Source organism: Cervus canadensis, chromosome 21 (assembly GCF_019320065.1).
Source record: "Cervus canadensis isolate Bull #8, Minnesota chromosome 21, ASM1932006v1, whole genome shotgun sequence".
Lineage (NCBI taxonomy): Eukaryota > Metazoa > Chordata > Mammalia > Artiodactyla > Cervidae > Cervus > Cervus canadensis.
In genome coordinates, this window is record NC_057406.1 from 49043261 (window position 1) to 49066686 (window position 23426).

General features: G+C 40.6%; 1 protein-coding gene across 1 annotated transcript in view; it reads right to left on the reverse strand.

Annotated features, from left to right (window-relative positions):
* Positions 1-20251, reverse strand: part of SLC5A8 (solute carrier family 5 member 8) — a 52767-nt gene extending 32516 nt beyond the window's left edge. Inside the window, exons 1-3 of the mRNA XM_043440538.1 lie at positions 19552-20251; positions 11985-12050; positions 8821-8872 (exon numbers count right to left, since the gene is read on the reverse strand). Of these exons, the coding sequence (XP_043296473.1) occupies positions 8821-8872; positions 11985-12050; positions 19552-19902 (469 nt within the window). The 5' untranslated portion in view covers positions 19903-20251. The remainder of the gene's footprint in view (positions 1-8820; positions 8873-11984; positions 12051-19551) is intronic.
* Between the last annotated feature and the right edge of the window lie 3175 nt (positions 20252-23426).

Genomic DNA, 23426 nt, shown 5'->3' on the forward strand with positions numbered 1-23426 from the left:
TATGTTTGAAAATCACCAAATATTTGAAAATTGTGTAACACACGTCTAAATAACCCATGGGTAAAAGAAATCACAAGAGAAAGTGGGAAATATCTTGAACTGAATGATTAGAAAAAACACAAGGTATCAAAACCTGTGGGTGCAAATGAGGCAGTACTTACAGTAGAAGTTATAGCTGTAAATATTATTTTAGAAAATAAGAGATTTAAAATCAAGGTTTCTACCTTAAGAAGCTAAAAAATTTAAGCCCAAAGTTAAGTAGAAGAAACAGTAAACATAATTAATGAAATAGAAAGCAATATATATAAAATCAACAAAGCCAGAAACTAGTTCTTAGAATAAATTTAAAACATCAGTAAAAGACTAGCAAGATACATCAAGGAAAAAAAGGACAGAAAAGATATCAATATTAGGAACAGTTAGAAGGGACATCACTATAAATTCTGTAAACATTAAAAGGATAGCAAGAGGATATTTCAAACAACTTTATGCCAATGACTTGGCAAATTAGATTAAATGAATTAATGTCCTAAAAAAGATAGTTGACTAAAACTGACTGAATAAAAACTAGAAAATCCAAATGACTATATTTATTACAGAAAGTGTATCCATAAACTAAAACTTTTCTACAAAAGTAAGTATCAGGCTCAGATGCCCTCATTGTGAATTCTTTCAAGCATTTAAGAAATAAATACACAGTCTTATACCTCTTTCAGAAAATAGAGGAAGGAACACTTTCCAAACCATACAAAGTCAATATATTTAATACAAAAACCTTGACAAAGACATTTAAGGAAAAGTAAATTTCATGCCAATACTCTTCATAACTTGCAAAAATCCTTTACAAAATACTGGCAAATCAAATTCACCAATATATTAAAAGGTTAATACATTATGACCAAGTAAAGTTTATCCCAAGAAGAAAAATTGGTTTAACATTTGAAAAATCAAAATAATTTTCTACATTAACAGTGTATGAAGACAGAGCAGTAAAAGGCATACAGACAGGAAAAGAAGTAGTAAAACTGTTTCTGTTCATCGGTCAGGATTCAGTTTCTCAGTTGTGTCCTACTCTTTGTGACCCCATGGACTGCAGCACACCAGGCTTCCCTGTCCATCCTCAACTCCTAGAGCCTACTCAAACTCATGTCCATAGTATCAGTGATGCCATCCAACCATCTCATCCTCTGTTGTTCCCTTCTCCTCCCACCTTCAGTCTTTCCCAGCATCAGGGTCTTTTCCTATGAGTCGGTTCTTCACATCAGGTGGCCAAAATATTGGAGTTTCAACTTCAGCATCAGTCCTTCCAATGAATATTCAGGATTGATTTCCTTTAGGATGGACTGGTTGGATCTCCTTGCAGTCCAAGGGACTCTCAAGAGTCTTCTCCAACACCACAGTTCAAAAGAATCAATTCTTTGGTGCTCAGCTTTCTTCATAGTCCAACTTTCACATCCATACATGACTACTGGAAAACCATAGCTTTGACTAGACAGACCTTTGTTGGCAAAGTAATGTCTCTGCTTTTTAATATGCTGTCTAGATTGGTCATAGTTTTTCATCTAAGGAGCAAGCGTGTTTTAATTTCATGGCTGCAGTCACCATCTGAAGTGATTTTGGAGCCCAAAAAGTCTCTCTCTGTTTCCATTGTTTCTCTACTGTGGGCAAGATCCCTTAGAAGAAATGGAGTAGCCATCATAGTCAGCAAAAGAGTCCAGAATGCAGTCCTTGGATGCAATCTCAAAAAGCGACAGAATGATCTGTTTGTTTCCAAGGCAAACCATTCAATATCACAGTAATCCAAGTCTGTGTCCCAACCGGTAATTCTGAAGAAACTGAAGTTGAACAATTCTATAAAAACCTACAAGACCTTCTAGAATTAACACCCAAAAAAAGATGTCCTTTTCATTATATGGGACTGGAATGCAAAAGTAAGAAGTCAAGAAATACCTGAGGTAACAGGCAAATTTGGCCTTGGAGTACAAAACAAGCAGGTCAAAGGCTAACAGAGTGTGCCAAGGGAATGCACTGGTCATAGCAAACACCCTCTTCCAACAACACAAGAGAAGACTCCACACATGGATATCACCTGATGGTCAATACTGAAATCATATTGATTATATTCTTTGTTTCTATTCAGAAACAACATGAAAACCACAAAGGATTTTCCAAAAGCCTACTTGAATTAGTAAGAATATTTAGCAAGTTCTCAGAATAGAAGATCAACATATAGAAGGCAATTGTATTTTTCCATACTTGCCAATGACAAAAAGACATTACTGAGAGAAATTTTAAAATGCCTGGGTAAATGGATAAATAGGCCAAGTAATGGATAGATAGACCATGTAAATAACAGGTCAAGTCGTCTGCCCACTTTTTGTTAGGTTATTTGTCTTTTTTGCATTGATTTTGTTATTCAATGAGCCAGTAAGCTCAACATCAACAGTCATCAAGAAAATACAAAATAAAACCACAGTAAGATAATAGATGGTACAACTAGAATGGCTATAATTAAAAAGACAAATAAAAAATGCTGGCAAGGACATGGAATCACTAAAACTCTTATAGATTGTGGGGTGGGCATGTAGAATGATACAACAACTTAGAAAAGCTATTTGGTAGTTTCTCTTAAATTCTGTACATGTGACTACCCTGTGGGTCTGAACATGTGGGTCAGAACAGATGTATATTTAACTTTATCCTGCTTCCAGGTATTCATCCACTAAAAATGAAAACATGTCAAAAAGCAAAGCAAGACAAAACAAAACCTGTACAAGAATGTTCTTAGCAGCTTTCATTCAAAATAGCCTAAAACTGGAACAACCCAACATCCATCAACAAGAGAATGGATAAACAGATTTTGGTAGATGCATATGATAAAATACTAGCATTAAAAAGGAATGAATTACTGATACATGTACTAACATGAATGAATACCTCAAAAACAATTTTTTGAGCAGAAGAAACCAGACACAAAGAAGGCACTATATGATTCCACTTATATAAAATCTAAGAACAGGGAAAGGTAATTTATGGTGATAAAAGCTCGCTGCTTGGAATAGAGGGGAGGACTCATTAGAAAGAAACACAAAAATATTTCTGGGAAATGAAGATAAAAATATTCTATATCTTGAGTTGAATGGTTGTCACAAGTACACAAAATTGTCAAAAGTCAACCAACTGTGCACTTAGGTTTCTGCGCATTTTATTGTATATACACTATATCACAATAAAATATGGCTTTCAATTTTAAAAAGCAAGAAAGAGAAATTTTAGAAACAACTGAACTAATTACAGATACATAAACTTATCTGAATCCTTATTCTAATAAACGCTGAGGAAACATCAGGGATCTCTAAACACTGACCTCATATGGCTGATTGTTTTTTAGTCACTAAGTCGTGTCCAATTCTTCTGCACCCCCGTGGACTGTAGCCCATGAGGCTTCTCTGTCCATGGCATTTCCTAGGCAATAATACTGGAATGGGTTGCCATTTCTTTCTCCAGGGGATCTTTCCGACCCAGGGATCAAATCTGCGTCTCCTGCATTAGCAGGTGGATTCTTTACCACTGAGTATTATTGATGATAGTAAGCAATTAGTGTTAATATTTTAGAAATGATGGAAGTTAAAATTGTATTTTAAAAACACACCTTGAAAAAAAAAAAAAAAAAGAAAAAAATAAAAACACACCTTGGTACAAACTGTCAGTTACAGAATATATAAATCATGAGAATGTAATGTACAGCATGGTTAATAATACTGTCTTGCATATTTTAAATGTTGCTAAGAAAGTAAATCTTAAAAGCTCTCATCATAAGAAAAAAATTTCATAACTATGAGCCGTGCATATCCCAAAGAGTAATTTTACATTCAATGTGAGGAAAAAGGCATCAGAAAATTGACTGCTCAGATGTGGTCACTGTTAACATAATGATGTATATTTTCTTCTGCATAGATTTAAACCTCATGCTATTTTCATCAATATTTAACTAAGTGGAATTGTAGGTTTTTTCTCAATCATTTTAGTTTTGTATATGTAGGAATCTAGTTCCTAATATCATGACTGGGCATTTAGGAATAAATATGATAATAATAAATCAACCAAATAACCTCCAGAGTAGCTTTTCAAAATTCTCTTCTAATTTTTCCTGTTCTTCTCAAATCATCTCTAACACTATATGCATTTTCTAGACATTTAGGAAAATAAGCTGAAAATCTGAAGGGCAACGATATTTTACATAATTTTATTCTACCTCATGTTTTTATCACAGACGCAGTGCTCACTGTTAAATAAAAATTTCTTTATCTGCTGATAGCTATGTTTCTACCTGCTATCACTTTTTCAATGCTCCTTTTAAATCCAGGATATCTGAATGTAAATTATCTAACATGTCACTGGATATGATCTTGTTTCTTTTGTAAGCACAGTCCTTCAAACTATAGGCTAGAAATGTCATTTTATTTTAGACAATTTTCTCCACAGGCCTAGAGAAAAACTAGATTCTATAAAAGCTATTTAGTCAAAAGCTTTTTCTTAAAAACAAAAACAAAAAACAAGGTTGAAGAACCATATAACTTACTTGGTCCTTATAAAGTTAAAGGAAAGATAATTGAATATGTGATGCAGGGAATTCCCTGGTGGTCCAGTGGTTAGAACTCTGCACTCTCACTGCTGAGGGCCCAAGTTCAATCCCTGATTGGGGAACTAAGATCCCACAAGCTGTGTGGTGTAGCAAATAAATGAATAAACAAAAGATGCAGTTTAAAAAAAAATATGTGATGCAAGCTCTAAAGGAAATCAACCCTGACTATTTATTGGAACGACTGACGCTGAAGCTGAAGCTCCAATACCTTGGCCACCTGATGTGAAGAACTGACTCACTGGTAAAGACCCTGATGCTGGGAAAGACTGTGGGCAGGAGGAGAAGGGGGTAGCAGAGGATGAGATGGTTAGGTAGCATCACTGACTCAATGGCCATGAGTTTGAGCAAACTCCAGGATAAAGTGAAGGACAGGGAAGCCTGGTGTGCTGCAGTCCACAGGGCTGCAAAGAATTGAACATGACTTAGCTACTGAAGAACAACTGCCATGAATTTTAAAAAATCCTTCTTGAATCTCAATCCTATACGTTAATGGTATTTCAATATTTTAAAAAGAGAGAGAGAGAGATGCTGCTTGGCCAGGTGTATCTATACCTTAATGCTATCTTTACATTCCCAGAATTTGGCTTTTCACTTTGTAGATTTATAAATGCAAAGATGAATGAGTTATAGGGGGGAAGTCATGCTGACTAGTGAACTATAAAGCATTGCTGTAAAATAGCATCAAAGTTTACTAATATACAATATGAGAAATAGGGGTCATAAGCAGGCTTGTTGTAATTGTTAGTTCATGATCACATAACTTCCTACTGATTAGCATGTCAATGTGGGAAGCCAAATTCTGATCAAAAGGTAAGTTGGTGAGCTTAGTATCTGAAGAGGAAGCGTTAATCTCATAATTACGAAGGGTAGAACCATCAATCTGCTCAGTGTCCTTCGTTGCATTATCTTGGATCTTTTACAGGTGCCTCTGTACCAAACTCAGTCTTTATTCTGAAGAGTACACATTATAGCTGAAAAAAGTCAAAGTGTTAGTCACTCAGGGGTATCCGGCTCTTTGCGACCCCACGGACTGTAGCCTGCCAGGTTCCTCAGTCCATGGGATTCTCCAGGCAAGAATACTGGCGAGGGTTGCCATTTCCCACTCCGGGATGGAACCCAGAGATCAAACCCAGGTCTCCTGCTTTGCAGGCAGATTCTTTACCATCTGAGCCCCAGTGAAGCAATTACAATCCTATAATGTCCCTTAAAATCTCCCCCCAAAATTTAGGAATTATGGATATTTTCAAATTATATTCAATTTATGTATTGCATTTAACAGGGCTTCCCTGGTAGCTCAGAGGTAAAGAATCTGCCTGCCAATGCAAGAGACCTGGGTTTGATCTCTAGGTTGGGAAGACTCCCTAGAGAAAGAAATGGCAACCCTCTGCCCGTGGGATTTCCCAGGCAAGAATACTGGAGAGGGTTGCCTGGCAGGCTACAGTCCAAGGGGTTGCAAAAGTGATGGACACGACTTAGCAACAAAACCACCACCACCATGATGATGTATGTTAACTAGACCTATTGTGGTGACCATTGTAATATACAAATACTGAATCATTATGGTAAACCTGCAACTAACATAATGTTATATGTCAATTATACCTCAATGAAAAAAGTATGTAAAAGACATATGGAATTCAGATGAAATGATAAAATATCTCAGATTTTCAGCAAAATAATCTAGTGATGGAAATAGGGAGTGAAATAAATCAAGAGTTGATAATCATTAGCATAGAGTTAATGGTATGTTAGCAGTCAGTACACTATTCTATTTTAGCATATGATTGAAGTTTTCTGTAATTTAAAAAAAAGATTAAAAAGATTGCGCATAGAGAATGTTAAGTTCGAATTCAGCTAAAAAGGTTTCTGTGGAGCATCTGTTGCACACCAAGTATTCTCTGCGTGTCTGTGTTTACTGCTTTGTTACAGTAAAATGCATGCATGCTCAGTTGCTTTAGTCAGGGCCAACTCTGTGTCCCTACAGACTGTAGCCCATCAGTCTCCTCTATCCGTGGGATTCTCCAGGCAAGAATACTGGAGTGGGTTTCCATGCCCTCCTTCAGGGGATCTTCCTGATCCAGGGATTGAACTGGCATCTCCTGTGTCTTCGGCATTGCAGGCGATTCTCTACCCACTGAGCCACTCGGGAAGCCCACGGTAAAATACATGGCTGATATTAAAGTGGTCAAAATGTGATGCCTCGAATCCTAATTTACTCCCAGGGAGTGGCTCAATAAACTGATAAGAACAGTCCTTGAAGCACTCACTGAACGTAGAGCTTTCTTATTCCCAGAACTGCACTTTAAAACTCTAAAGCCAACATTTCAGCTATACTTAACTCCAATAGGTAACTTATGAAGTTTATAGCTCAGCTCTTTACATACGAAGTGATTCATTCACGATGTTGGTAATATTTACAAGAAACATGCCTGACATTCAGAATTCAACATCACATTGTATAATGGATTTCTTCTGTGCTTTATAAATATAGATGACAACTATTATCTATGTATCATGAAATCAAGAAATTAGAATCTGGAGTTAGAAGGGGTTTTCTCTTTTCTTGTTTTCTTTAAGGTTTTTGATTTTATATTAATTTGAGGAACTGCGTCACATTCTTCCCATCACAGACTCCACTTGTCCATTTTAAAAGGAAGCGACAGAGATAAATTTGCTTCTAACTGATAAGAATTTAGAGTATGTAGTTTCCCTGAAGCCTTTTGAGGGTGTGACTAATTCACTTCTTTGCCTCAATAAACAATCCCAGTTTCACAGCTATTATCTTCCCAACTCTAGACAGTAACCTGTTGATCCATAAAATTGTCACATATTTATTTATAAGGATACTATAGCCATCTGTCCTTTGGTCAGGAACAATCTAATATTTCAAATCACACAGACCTCTTTTTCTTGTATTTTAGATCACATTTGAAGTGGGGAGAAAAAGAATTTCTCCTCCTGCCCAATTTTACAGTGGGACAAAGCCTGCACTGAATAACGCAGAAGCCTATTGGAGATAACTTCTTCCAAGGAGTAAGCGTCTTTTCCAAAATTAAAAGACGCTTGCTCCTTGGAAGAAAAGTTATGACCAACCTAGACAGCATATTAAAAAGCAGAGACATTACTTTGCCAACAAAGGTCTGTCTAATCAAAGCTGGTTTTTCCAGTGGTCATATATGGATGTGAGAGTTGGACTATAAAGAAAGCTGAGCGCCAAAGAATTGGTGCTTTTGAACTGTGGTGTTGGAGAAGACTCTTGAGAGTCCCTTGGACTGCATGGAGATCCAACCAGTCAATCCTAAAGGAAATCAGCCCTGAATATTCATTGGAAGTACTGATGCAGAAGCTGAAACTCCAATAGTTTGGCCACCTAATGCGAAGAACTGACTCATTTGAAAAGACTCTGATGCTGGGAACGATTGAAGGCAGGAGGAGAAGGGGACAACAGAGGACAAGATGGTTGGATGGCATCACTGACTCAATGGACACAAGTTTGAGTAAACTCCGGGAGTTGGTGATGAACAGGGAGGCCTGGCGTGCTGCAGTCCATGGGGTTGCAAAGAGTCGGACACGACTGAGCTACTGAACTGAACTGAACTGAACTGTTGGAGATGGGCTCCAGGTTACAAACACAAAGGGAGCAAGAGCAGTCCACTCACGATTTGGACTACAGAGGGCGGTCATTCTGAAGGAATGGAGAACGGCTGGTCGGCACATCCCAGAGAAACACAGCCCAGTGAAGCCTGTTGTTGTTATTTAGCCGCTAAGACATGTCTGACGCTTGCAACCCCATGGGTGGTAGCCTGCCAGGCTCCTCTGTCCATGGGATTCTCCCAGCAAGAATACTGAAGTGGGTTGCCATTTCCTTCTCCAGGGGATCTTTCCGACCAAGGGATTGAACCCTTATCTCCTGCATTGGCAGGCATGTTCTTTACCACTCAGTCACCAGGGAAGCCCCCAGTGTTCTAACCTTCCACTAATTTACAGACCTTTCTGAGCTATGATTCAGGAACCCAGAGAAGCTGCTAGTGTAAACACTGACCCCACTAGATCCGCCTCAAGCTGATGCAGGTTATTGGAAGCATTCTTCCGCCTCCCCATCTCCCCAAAGACAGAATAAAGTCTGTTAAAAGTCAACCTCCAAGTGTGAGTGACATATTAACTCCAAAATGTACCTTGATTCAAAGCCAGGGCAGGGGCATAAATAACAATTCCAGTGTACAGAATCTAGAGGAAAAAAGAAAACAAATAAATAGTATGAATTACAAAATGAAATATTGATATTTTTCTATAAATTTACTTATGATTAAAAACCATAGTTTCAATATACTTTAACAAAATTTGCTTGTAACTTGAAAATGTAATTTAAGTTAAGTTGACTCTCCTTTTCTATGTGTAACCTATGACAATGGTCATAGGTTACAAAAACCTTTTACGACCAATTTTATGTAAAAATGTGGACTTTTCATGCAGTGCTTAGTGCAGATAGCCACTAATCCATCAATTCAAGTTTGAAACCAATTTTCCTAGATCTGGAACAATTTGGAAGAAAGAAAGGGTACAGATTTAAAAGGGTGATGCTTGCTCATATGCTTTCAAACTTTTGTCAATCACTGCAGATGTAAGTGGGAAAGCAGTGAAAATTTTGGAAACTTGTTTGCAAAAGTTGGCATGACCACTAATTAAACAATAGTGTAAATTTGCCCCAAAATTTCCTGAGGGCCAACAAAAATTCTACTCTACCATTTTAATATTATTATTTTTCATTCATACACTTAACAAATATTTATTAATCTGGAGTACAACAGTACGATAAATATGTTCTTTTTCTCAAAATATCACTTTCATTGCATCTGATCTTTCAAATACATATAGGTTAATTCTTTGGGCTCCACAATGAACTACAAACCATTGGCTTCCAGATTGAAACAATTGGCAAGAAGGTGTCTTCAAAGAGAATTCCATATGCTCCTTCTGGTGAAATTCCAAAGTTTAGTCTTCAGGATATGCCCAACAAGAAACCCAGAGTATAGACACTGCCATTTTTATTTGTAACTTTTTTGGTACTTCAAGATAGCAAATACCTATCTGATATTAAATGGTAAATGAACCAAGTGCTTTTAAGGAAGCAAAACTATTTTTTTAATAATCAAATTTATACTAGCTATATGGGAATTAGCATATCTGGTAATTATGAAACTGGAATTTTTTTACATATTTTTATAATATTGTTACCTCAGTGATTGGATGAGTAGCAAATAATCATGCTGGTTTTAATGGTGTTGATTTTTGTAAACTTCAAACACTTTTTACTTTATAAAATATCTTTAGGCAGCACTTCAATATCGAATGGTAATGGGAGTGGACCTCCTCAGTTTTTCTGATCAGTGGTTTATCTACTTGTCATTAAGTACGTATTTTCACTGCTGGAGTAGGAAGTGACTACTCACTCCAGTATTCTTGCCTGGGAAGTTCTGTGGACAGAGGAGCTTGGCCGGCTACAGTCTGTGGGACTGCAACAGAGTCAGACACAACTTCGGAGAAGACAATGGCACCCACTCTTGCCTGGAAAACCCCACGGACGGAGGAGCCCGGTGGGCTGCAGTCCATGGGGTCGCCAAGAGTCAGACACGACTGAGTGACTTCACTTTCACTTTTCACTTTCATGCATTGGAGAAGGAAATGGCAACCCACTCCAGTGTTCTTGCCTGGAGAATCCCAGGGACGGGGGAGCCTGGTGGGCTGCAGTCTATGGGGTCACACAGAGTCGGACACGACTGAAGCGACTTAGCAGCAATTCTATGATTACGCTATAAAATATACTATGAAAAAAACATATTATTCAGTATTTGAATGTTTGATTAAATTACATGAGTAATCTACAGAAGTAAGTTCTTCAAACAGTGGATTCGAAAGCTTCCCTTCCTTTTCAGGAATGCACTGGCTTTCCAGTCATTATATCATCCAAGTTAAAGATCTGCAAATGTGACCCAGCCATCTTCTTAACATTTGTCCCCACTCTTACATTTCTGTTGGCACTTCCAATGATGAACCAAAGAGGGACTGAACTCCATTGTGGAATGCAAGCTACCAGGCTCAGCTCTGGGTCAGAATCTCTACCAGACCCCCAAGGGCTCTTTTCTTTCATACTGCAAATGTTAAGGTCAAATACAATTTAAGCTACATAGCTAGCAAAGATATAAAATGAAGCTAAGTTAAATAATTTACAAAGGCACTCTGTCTTGCTGAAGCAAATGCTTGGGTAGCTTTTGCCTGGAGAAATGGAATTATAAGTAGAGATGAGATTGAAAACTCCCTCCTCAACCTCCATTATCAAACTCATTCATGAAAGACTTCGCTGCCAAGAGGGAGATAGGTCTAAATTATGTGACAATGGTCGTGACAAGATGATGGGTGGGAAGCAATCTCTGTCACTGATGACTTGGCAAATCTTTGATTTGATTTGTGCCAGTCAGTAAATCTATACTTGCATATTTTTGAAGTACTGGATTGTGGGGGGTTTTGTTGTTTTTTCTGACCCCGTGGACTGTAGCCCGCCAGGGTCCTCTGTCCATGGGATTTGCTAGGCAAGAGTACTGGCGTGTGCTGCCATTTCCTTCTCCAGGGAATCTTCCCAACTCAGGGACTGAACCTGAGTCTCCTGTTTGGCAGGCAGACTTTTTACCACTGAGCAACCTGGGAAGCCCATGGGATTGTGCGCTTGGCTTTAAAAACTCCTGAGAGCATGATGTTGCTGCTTTATACTCAGTGAGTATATCAATTAGGTTTTACAGTTCAATTTCTGAAAGAGTTCATTGATTCATTTTTTTAAAGTGTGCTTTCAAGGAAAATTATTTTCAAATGTTTTTCTTACTATGTCAGCTAATTTTTTCTATTAAATCTATTACTTAACACGCTGCAAAAATACTATGAAATAGACACCTTGTTTTCTCTTTGTTATAATTCCTACTATCAGCTAGTACAGTTCCTTCAAATATCTTTGTCGTCTAAGCCATGCCCTTACTGTCACTTTGGTAGGGACAGAGGGAGACATAAGAGGGAAAAGCATATTTTCCTAACCATGACTGTCGCTCGTTCAATACAATATTCAGTGTTCACTTAACTCATTGTTTTCTCAGGGAATAACGCATTTGCTGAGACAGTGTTTAATGATCTTAAGGATTAATGCTATGTACTGACAGACATTTTTCCTTTTGTGTTTCCTCCTATGTTCAACCTCTTTTCTTTCACGTATTTATCAAAGAAGCTTGACCCAGGTGCCTTGTTTAAAAAACACTGTAGATGAAAAGATAAAAGAAATGAACTGATGGCTACTTACTGTTTGAACAATGAAGATGATTGTTCCACAGAGACGAACGCATTTGTTAAATCGAAGTTCTAAATACTATTTCCAAAAAAAGGAAAAATGGTTAATATGTAAAACTTCTGGACACTTTTTAAAAACCAGCAGCTTAAGAAGTAAAGGAGCTAAAACTTTAAAGAAACTTCATAACTAATTTTTACCCTGCATTTCTATTTCACTATTCATATTTTAATTTAAATTATTTGAATATTGTTATTTAAATAATATTTTATTTCAAAAGTTATTTATTTTTTAATTGAAGGCTAATTGCTTTACAGAATTTTGTTGTTTTCTGTCAAATTTCAACATGAATCAGCCATAGGTGTACACATGTTACCTATGTACATATGTACAGCCATAGGTGTACAAATTATTTAAATTAGTATTTTAAGTTACATATAGCAAAACTGACCCTTGTTTTAGAGTACAGTTCAAACTTTTTTTGTTTGCTTGTTTGTCTGTTTTTGGCCACACTGTGCGGCATGTGGCATCTTAGTTCCCCGATCAGGGATGCAGCCTGTGTCCCCTACATTGGGTGTGCGGAGTCTTAACCGCCGGACTGCTGGGTTAAGTCCCAGTTCAATGGTTTTAACACAGAACAGTTTCATCACCCCCAGAAAAGTCCTCCATGTTGCTCCTTTGTAGTCAAATCCTCTTTCCATCCCTAAACCTCGGCAATCACTGACCCATTCTCCATCCCTACAAGTTTTGTCTTGTGCAGAATGTCATACCAATGCAATTATTTTCTGCATTTTTAGAACGAACAAAGTGTTGTTCTCCCCTTCTCGTGGTATCTACCCAATAAATTTCCCCTGATACACTTAAGGAATCAACCCTTTCCCACTTCAGGCAACTGCGGCAGAACTGTCGATCAAGGTGCCTTGCCAGGGCTAAAAGGCAGTCACATGACCTACGTCCAGCCAGTCAGTTTGTTTCCTCAGTAGGTGAATCTCAGAGGCAAGATATAAAGACAGAAAATGACTGAAGCAGCAAGCAGACTGATCCTGACAGCATGGCCTGAAGAGGCTGCCCTGGCTTCTGTTCCTTTTCATAGTCTGTTTGATCAGCTTTTCCTCCTGTTCTGTGAGCTATGCCCACATCCTCACAATAAAACGTTTTAACTTAAATCAGCCTAAGTCCATTTTTCTATGCAGAGCCAACCCTGACATCTGCAGTAGCTTATAACATAGAGGCATACCTCGTTTTACAGCACTTCTCTTTATTGTTCTTCACAGACACTGCGTTTTTTACAGATGGAAGATTTCTGGCAACCTTCCATGAAGCAAGTCTATTGGCATCATTTTTCCAACAGCCTTTGCTCACTTCATGTCTCTGTTTCACACTTTGGTAATTCTCCCAATATTTCAAGCTTTTTCATTATTGTTATATTTGTTACAGTGATCTGTGATCAGAGATCTTTGATGTTGCTATTGCAAAACGCTTGTGACTCACTGAAGGCTCAGATGATGGTTAGCATTTTTTAGCAATGAAGTATTTTTTAATTATGGTATATGCATTGTTTTTTAGACAAAGAGCCATTGTACACTTAATAGACTAAGGCATAGTGTAAACATACCTTTTGTATGCACTGAGAAAGAAGAAGTCATGCAACTCGCTTTCCTGCAATATTCACTTTATCGTGGCAGTCTGGAACCAAACCTGCCATATCTCTGAGGTAGGTCAGTAGTGTGCCTATCTCCCATGTTATATGTAATAATGTGTCACAAAGTTAGAATCCTAGGACTTTAAAGCTGAAAGAAACTGGGGTCCGTGGTTTTGTCACTAAGTCGTGTCCGACTCTTGTGACCCCATGGACTTAGCCCGCTGGGCTCCTCTGTCCATGGGATTCTCCAGGCAAGAATACTGGAGTGGACTGCCATTTCCTTCTCCAGGTGATCTTCCCAACCTGGGGATCAAACCCAGGTCACCTGCACTGCAGGCAGATTCTTTACCCACTGAGCTATGAGGGAGGAAGCTGGGGTCCAAGATATTCTTTAATTTGAATAGTATTACTACAATATACAGAGAATTTTAAGGCTAACAGTAGTCTTTTCACATACAGAAGAAAAAAAGAAGGAAAAACTGATATTAGATAAATATCAGAGGAAAAGACACTAGATATTTTAGCTTCATAATTACGGATAGCATTTATAATGTATCTGCTGCATGTCTTGTCCTCACAGCTAAGTCCATGAGGTGGTTACTATACAAAATGAATATTAGAAACCAGGACACTGAGGTACAGAGAGAAAACCAAGATTGCAACCTAGTAATTGTTAAAGACAATGCAAATTTTGGACCATTTGATGTCAAACTCTGTGTACATAACCATTATGTTGTCCAAAACAGCAAGTAAACTGCCCGTGTGTCTAAGACTCATCCAGAGCGAGTGAGGGGCACTGACGCGGGAGGCCCTCCTAAGATAACTGACAAGTAAAAACACGCCGTACTCTTCAGTGAGTGTGCCGGGCAAGAGTTCCAGCCTCTGTTCCAGCCGCACTCTTGACTCCACAAGCTTGGGGCACTCAGAGTCTCAACTTCCTCCTCTTGAAAATGTGGATCATACTAATACTTCTTTCCTCTCTTACTCGGCAGGATTTTGGAGCCCATCAAATGATGCAAATGGATGGGGAAATGTTGTAAACCATTCACTTAAATCTAAGACATTAAGAAGCTGGTAACCAAAGCCACAGGCCTTGAGAATTTGAATCTTAGTAAATTACGTGTGTTAAAATTATCCAACTATATTTTGAAAGGCTTTTTAGAAAGCCCAAGAGGTGTTTTGAAGCATGAAAACAGGGCACTGTTATTTCTTCTAAGTTGTTTTAGTAAAACTCTATTAAAAATAAATGTACATGAATTGACAGAGAAATCTTTGCCTTTTCTAGTATGTATATCCAAATTGGTGGAGATTAAAAAAAAAAAAAACTAAAAAAAAAACTGAGGAGGAAAATGTGATGGAGGTAAGAATGTAATAGTTTTAACAAAATATATGTATATATTTTTCCTCACACAAGACTAACTCAAGACAGAACCAAGAATTCAGTATCATGACTGTGTCTGTGACATGGAATGTCACTGACCATCTCAGTGTCGAGTGAAAAAAGTGCACAACGTAGCAGTTGAGAATTATGCTTTATTCTGAGGCCTGACTGAGGATGATAGCCCAGGATGGCAGCCTCTCAGATAGCTCTAAGGAACTGTTCCAAAGAGATAAGGCAAGAGCCAGGATATAGAGGAGTATTTACTAGGGGGCAAGGGAAGAATATGTAGTTGAACATCAAAAGATTACTGTTAATCACAAAAAAACAGACATCTCAAGTTAATGATTTTGGTCCTTTTCTGTGTATGGAAAGATGCAAGAGCCTGAGCTTACTGAAATCCTTCCTTTCACATACATCTTCGCTATCTAGGGCCAGTATCCTATTTGTCTCCACTCTCTCAGGGGGCACCATGGATGGCCGCTTCAGTGGCTGATGGCTTTGTGGCCACAATATTCTTTGTTTACGGCAGTGGCAGAGACATTCTTTGTCCACCTCAGCTACTGGACTGCTAAAGAAATACTTAATGACCAAGTCACGGATCTGTAGGCTCAGAGAGTAGCTCTAGGATTTCTTGACAAAACTACAGAGTAACAGTAGGCATCTGTGTAACCAAGCAGGACCTGATGGGGCCTTCCCGGGACAGAGTCCTGCCCTCATGTCCTCACCCTGCCTCTTGTTTATGGGAAAGCTGTAGTCTCCAGGCCTCCCTGAGTTACAGAAGTCTGGCCCAACAATTAATGATTGAAAAGATGTTGAATACATAGTGACAAAAGTAGCACTTGGGCCAGAAGAACTGGTAACAATTTAAACAGTAAATCACCATAGCAGTCACAGAAGTTCCTTCCTGAAGTACCAAGATAACAGTACCTGATGTGCATTTCCCCAGTTGCTTTACGGATGCTAAAACCTCCACCAAATGGAAGAAGCTAATGAACTGAAGCCCCCAGAACCACTGAAGCCTGAGGATTGATAATGTTTACCCCTGTAACACTGCCTGGTTACCTCACTATAAACCTATCAGAGAACTGTGCCCAAGGTTATCACATAGTCAGCGACTGCCCTTCCTCACCTTGCCTTTAAAAATGCTTCCCTAAAAGCCATCAGGGAGTCTGAGTTTTTGATAATCATCTGCCCCAGACTAGTAATAAAAGCTGCAGTTTCTTTCACCACAACCCAGAGTCAGTAAATCGGCTTTCCTGTATATGGGCAAGTGGACCCAAGTTTGGTTTGATATCACCTATTGTCAGCCAAGATCTCTCATGGTTCTTGGTACTTTGAATAATTTAGGGACACTAAGACTCTTATTGAATTTTGTTTTTAAAAAAGAGAGAGAGAGAGAGTAAGGGCAATGTAGTTGAAACACTTAGATTTTGTTGAATCCAGAAAGATCCTGAAGAAATGGGGAATGCAGTTGGGTTCCTGCACGATATTTCTTTTCTGTGGGTCTGGAAGTTGTTAAACACCTCTCAGGACTATACCTTGAAAGCAGTGATAGACATCACAAATGCTTCTGAATAGCCTACTGTATTGTGTGTGTGTGTGTGTGTGTGTGTATTAGTCGCTCAGTTGTGTCCAACTCTTTGCAATCCCATGGACTGTAGCCCACCAGGCAACTCTGTACATGGAATTCTTCAGGCAAGAATACTGGAGTTGGCTGCCATTCCCTTCTCCAGGGCATCTTCCTGACCCAGGGATGGAACCCGGGTCTCCTGCACTGCAGGCTGATTCTTTTCCATCTAAGCCACTAGCAAAGACCCATTATATTGTACCATAGCTAACAAATGGAATCTAGGGAGAAATTTCATACTTGTATAAGAATGCCAGGGTTCTCAATGCTGGACCTCTATTCTGCATAGTTGACTCCAGCTCTCCACAGAAAACAAACAAAATATACCACGTGAAAGAGTTTTCCATGAGCAACTGCCAGAGACATAGCATGAAGCCTAACTTCTCTGTCCCCCACGGCCTGGCATCCACTAGTCATGGACACCCCTGTGTGCCCACAAGCCCCTGTGTCCTACACCACGTCCCCTTCGCCTTAGCCCTTCTAAGCTCCGCTCAGGCTTATAGCACTCACAGGAGCCTTCAGAGGCATCCGGCGTGCACCACTGCAGAACCTCTCGGCATGCATCCACTCTGCTTCAGGCTCTCTTGTGTAACTCAGTTCACTCTGGTTCTCTTTGCTTGCAAAATGGGGCTCTCACAGCATAAGGATTATTTTGAGTATTGAGACAGAAAATGTATGTAAAACAGGCAGCCCAGTACCCAGCCTGTACTGAGCAAATGTTAGCTTTTTGCCATTTTTAGCTGGAGCCTTGCTAACTTAGCCTCCACCACTGCAGATGTGTTGGAAATGTGTTTCTGGTTGAGTTACTATTGCTGCCCTGGAGAGGTACGGGTCAGTGACTGTGAAAGGAGCAGTGATCTATGGTGACTGAAATCCTCATGCCAGGTTCTTCAAAACCCTTCTGGGTTTTGGAGTTGTTTAACTACAGATCAGAGCTCACAGACTCAAAATGCCTGCAGATCTCATCAGGTGAAATACATAAGTTACTTGACCAGGCACTCATATATTAACCAGCTTGAAATATTCCTCATATCTACTAAGAAATATGTTCTCTGACATGCCCCTCCAAACAAGAACTCTTGTTTGGAACCCTTCTACACCTTTCTATCTTCTCTTTTGCATGTTTGATAAGGACTTAAATGCAGATAGATTTTTCTATCATAAGAAAGTAACCATGCATATACAGCGAAGAGGCCTCAATGCAGAAATTAATCGCAAATTAGTGCAGCGGCTGTAAACTGAAGTTCCTGTCACCACAGGGAATGTGAGCCCTGAGTCACTAGTCTCTTAAGTTTCAAAAGGAGCCAGAATCTGGAATTTTACTTGACTTCTCATCATCATCATTAAATGCTAAATCAACTTTTCCCTTGTGGCTCAGCTGGTAAAGAACCCGCCTGCAATGTGGGAGACCTGGGTTCGATCCCTGGGTTGGGAAGATCCCCTGGAGAAGGCAAAGGCTACCCACTCCAGTATTCTGGCCTGGAGAATTCCATGGACTGTACAGTCCATGGGGTAGCAAAGAGTTGGACATGACTGAGCGACCTTCACTTCACTTTTTTCAAAGCATTATAAGGATCAACTACAACCAAAAAGACTTAAGACTGAGTTTGGCCTGGGGCAATCAGTTTGTCACTTTTGAGCAAAACAGACTGTATCCTGCTCACTTCTGGGGTGATGACTAAACACTCTCAAATACAATGACCAGAGAGCAAAGAAGGCAACGCGACCCCAGGGGCACCTCGCCCTGAATGACGTCATTGGAGCCCAGGCAGTCTGTCACCAACACTTGTTGCACCATTAGGGCCCTTCCCCAGCACCAGTTGAAGCAGCCTCACTGAGTGACTGGATGAGGCAAACATTCCATAAACTCAAGGACAAGGTGCTGCTGAGAGGCTCGGCATCCTCTGGAATCGAACACTTCTGCAGCTTTGTCCATGGAGCTCAGTGAACTAGGCCCGACCCCTCCCCTGAACTTCTATTCTCCCTGGAGGCTCCCATTCAACAGCTCTTTAAACTAAACCAAACATTCACACTACCTTGCAGAGCCCTTTCCGGCAGACAACTTGAGAGAATCCACACTCAGTGGAACTGTGCAATTGGAAAGCCGGTTTCCTGAATCATCTCTCCACAGGGGGAGAAGGCAGAGCTGATAAGGAAACTTGTGGTCAAATTCTCCTAGTGATCCCAACGGAACCACCTCTACCATCATCACCCCAATATTTTGGGTCAACATTTATTCAGCACTTACCCTGTGCCAGACACTATTCTAAACGCTATCCTTGCATCATCTCATCTAATCCTCCCAACAACCAGTTGAGGTAGGTGGTATAATTATTTCCATTTTGAGATTAAGAAAGAGGCACAATCGCTTAAATGTCAGTACAGGTTCTCCAGCTAGTAAGTGGAGAATCCCGTCTCAAATGCAGGTGCTGAGACAAGAGATTTAGAATCTTAACCATTTGGGTACCTGCCCCTGGGTGGAAGGCAGGGGAGAGTACACACACTTTCCTGCTATCCTGGAAAAGTAAATGGAGCCCGAGGGCCTGGAATGAGGGGATTCATTTCAAGGAGGAGGAGCTGAGACTTGAAAGAGGGACCCTCCCCCAGGATAAGTTTAAAAATCTTTCCCCTTGACTTGGAATCAAAGATGTTAAAGCAGAAATCGCCTTAGTGAACACTAGTCGAAATAACTCCGTTTACTTCAGAAGCCTCTCTTTTCCTTCGAGCTCATGAAAGTTAAGTCCCAAGATTTTTTCCCTCCTCCTTTACAGAACACCTCTCCCGGAAAGGGGAGGGCAGCAGAAGTGATGGATTTCGACCAGGGAGAGATTTCAATGTGGGGGTGAGTCTGCCCCCAGGAAAATTCCTCCGGGAGCCTGAAAAGTCCTCCTCTCCCCCCATCACCTCCCCCCGCGACCCCCTGACCTTTTACCTCGTAGGTGCTGGTAATACCCAGTTTGTAGAACACGGGGAGGAAGACCTCCGCGCTGAGGACCACCACGAGGAAGTAAGTGATGGCAAAGATGCTGAATATGGCCCCAAAACGGTAGACCTCGGACGGGGTGCCCAGGACGGTGACGGCAGACATGAAGCTTGCGGTGAGGGACAAGGCCACGGGCACGGCGGTCATCCTGCGGCCGCCCATCAAGAAGTCCTTGGAAGTCTGCTGACCGCCCCCCGCGAAGGCGTAGTAGATGCCGATGACGGCCGAGATGAGCAGCATCCCAGCGAACACTACGTAGTCCCACACCACGAAGGTGCCGATGTCCCGCGGTGCGCCCATGGCCGCGCGGTCGCCGGGGTCCTGCGCGCAAACTGGCGGCCCCGCGGCGCGCAGCCCGAGCCGGAGCTTCCCCGGCGCGCCGGGCACTCACCTATTCCCCAGTCGCACGCGGCGGGTGTGGCGCCCTGCGGGGATGAGCGGCGTCTGGCAGGTGTCTGTCCGTCCGCTCCCCGACGCCCAGCGCAGCCTCTGCCCACCGCAGCCAGCAGAGCCCTCCGAAACGAGGTTTCGGGGACACCCCACCCACCCGGCGCTGAGCTCTCACTGGGCTCCAGACCAAGGTGGCTCGCCCGGCGCCGCGGACACCCGGGCAGGTGAGAACTGGAGCTTCCAGCCGCCTCTGGCGAATCTTCAGGGAGCGCTCAGCGAAATTTTTATCAAGTGACACCCGAGGGGACGCACTATTTAAATGAGCAGGTGACTGATCGGTGAGTGTGGGTCGAAGGGTAATTGTCACGCCTTTAAGCTTTCCGGTTCAACAGACTGGGTCCTTACGGGAAGGTACACCTGGAGTTTTTAGACTGATTTATTTGATACATTGATGGGTGATTTCTGTGACAGTTTGCAGTGAGCCGAGGTCCCAGTTCTTAGACAGGTAAGCAGTTATAAAGGAGAAGAACAAATCTGTGCTATTGGTTGCCTGTGTTTTTATTCAATGAACAAGTTTCATCCCTAGCAGTTTCTCCTAGGAATGACAGTCACTATAATATATGTGTGTGTGTGCATGTGTATGCTCAGTTCTCAGTGGTGTCGGACTCTTTGCAGCTCTGTGGACTGTAGTGGGACAGACTCCTCTGTCCATGGAATTTTCCAAGAAGAAGACTGGAGTGGGCTGCCAGTTCCTACTCCTGGGGATCTTCTTGAACCAGGAAGTGAACTCATGTTTCTTGTGTCTCCTGCACCGGCAGGTGGATTAATAATACCTACAATTTAATGAGTCTTACCATGTGACATGTGATATGCTTGGCACTTTGTACATTAACTAGTGTAATTCTTACTATTACCCTTAATACAGAAATCATCTCCACTTATCAAATAAGGAAACTGGCTAAAACACTTGCCCAATAAAATGGTGGAGATTAAGATTTTTAATCCAGGTCTGATACAGAATTTGTTCTCTTAATCACAATGCTATACCTTGTAGAGTTCAAATATAGACACTTGTTAAATGTAGGCACAATTATATACACTTAAATGAAGACACTTGAAAGCATGTGGAAGACAAGATCATTTTCAGTATTAGCACTCAGTATTTTAAGTGGCTTGTCTTGAAATATTACTAACAACATGAGTCATGCTTGTAAAGCAATGTGATTCCTAAATTCTTCTTCTAAAATAGGCCCTCTAGCCAAATATGCCCTGGCATAGGTCTATTTCAAGCCATCCTTGTTCATTTTCTTAAATGCTTATAATTTACCTGTTGACTCTTGATAGACAATCCACAGAATGCATTTAGCCCAGCCTGGCATGTGAAGAAAGCTATGTCAGACTTTTTTTGTAAACTGGCCTTATTTGCATAAGTCTTCCCTGGTGGCTCAGTGGTAAAGAATTTGCCTGCCAATGCAGGAGACTCAGACTCAATCCCTGGGTCAGGAAGATCCCCTGGAGAAGAAAGTGGCAACCCACTCCAGTATTCTTGCCTTAGAAATCCTACGGGCAGAGGAGTCTGGAAGACTACAGTCCACGGGGTCACAAAGCAGTCAGATGTGACTTAGCGACTAAATGACAACATTTATTTGCATAACACTTTTGAAAGGAAATAAAGAAGGAAATAGAAGATAAATCCAAGTAATTCCATTATTTAAACAACTATGTGGTTTGAAATTAATTCCTGTATGAAGTTTACTATATTTCAGAGACATCATTTTTCTTCTGCTGTCACTGCCTGGTGCTCAAACTCTCACCATAAAATTGCATCATAAAAGTTATAGCATCCACTGCATCTGGGGTTCTTCCATCTCTGTACAAACTACAGCGCTTTAATTCACTGTGCAATGCCAGTGTGCTCAGCTCCATTAGTGTCCTGTCAAAGGATTAAGTGAGATTATATGTTCTCTGGAGGTGTCGGCCTCTGACTGTACAGAGAAAGGCATTGTGGTGGGAAACACTCAGACAACAGAGGGTGGGCTGCCCAATTCTCTGATGGGGATACATGTTATGACTTTGAACCCAGCATAGTAATAGTTGTAAGTGGAAAAAGAGGTCTTCCCACTTACTTTGTTTTTTAATTGGAGGCTAATTACTTTACAATATTGTGGTGGTTTTTGTCATACAATGACATGAATCAGCCGTGGGTGTACATGTGTCCCCCATCCTGAACCCCCTCCCACTCCCCCCCATCCCATCTCTCAGGGTTGTCCCAGTCCACCAGTTTTGAGTGCCCTGTTTCATGCATTGAACGGACTGGCGATCTACTTCACATATGGTAATATACATGTTTCAATGCTATTCTCTCAAATCATCCCACCCTCACCTTCTCCCACAGAGCCCAAAAGTCTGTTCTTTATATATCTGTGTCTCTTTTGCTGTCTCGCCTATAGGGTCATCATTACCATCTTTCTAAATTCCATATATATGTGTTAATATATTGCATTGGTGTTTTTCTTTCTGACTTACTTCATTCTGTGTAAGAGGCTCCAGTTTCATCCACCTCGTTAGAACTGATTCAAATGTGTTCTTTTTAATGGCTGAGTGATATTCCATTGTGTGTATGTACCACAGCTTTCTTATCCATTCGTCTGCTGATGGATATCTAAGTTGCTTCCATGTCCTGGCTATTATAAACAGTGCTGCGATGAACATTGGGGTGCACGTGTCTCTTTCAATTCTGGTTTCCTCAGTGTGTATGCCCAGCAGTGGGATTGCTGGGTCATGTGGCAGTTCTATTTCCAATTTTTTAAGGAATCTCCACACTGTTCTCCATAGTGGCTGTACTAGTTGGCACTCCCACCAACAGGGTAAGAGGGTTAACTTTTCTCCACACCGTCTCCAGCATTTATTGTTTGTAGACTTTGATAGCAGCCATTCTGACTGGCATGAGATGGTACCTCATTGTGGTTTTGATTTGCATTTCTCTGATAATGAGTGATGTTGAGCATCTTTTCATGTGTTTGTTAGCCATCTGTATGTCTTCTTTGGAAAAATGTCTGTTTAGTTCTTTGGCCCATTTTTTGATTGGGTCGTTTAGTTGTCTGGAATTGAGCTGCATGAGCTGCTTATATATTTTTGAGACTAATTCTTTGTCTGTTGCTTCATTTGCTATTATTTTCTCCAATTCTGAAGGCTGTCTTTTCATCTTGCTTATAGTTTCCTTCATTGTGCAAAAACTTTTAAGTTTAATTAGGCCCCATTTGTTTATTTTTGCTTTTATTTCCATTATTCTGGGAGGTGGGTCATAGAGGATCCTGCTGTGATTTATGTCAGAGAGTGTTTTGCTTATGTTTTCTTCTAGGAGCTTTATAGTTTCTGGTCTTACATTTAGATCTTTAATGCATTTTGAGTTTATTTTTGTGTATAGTGTTAGA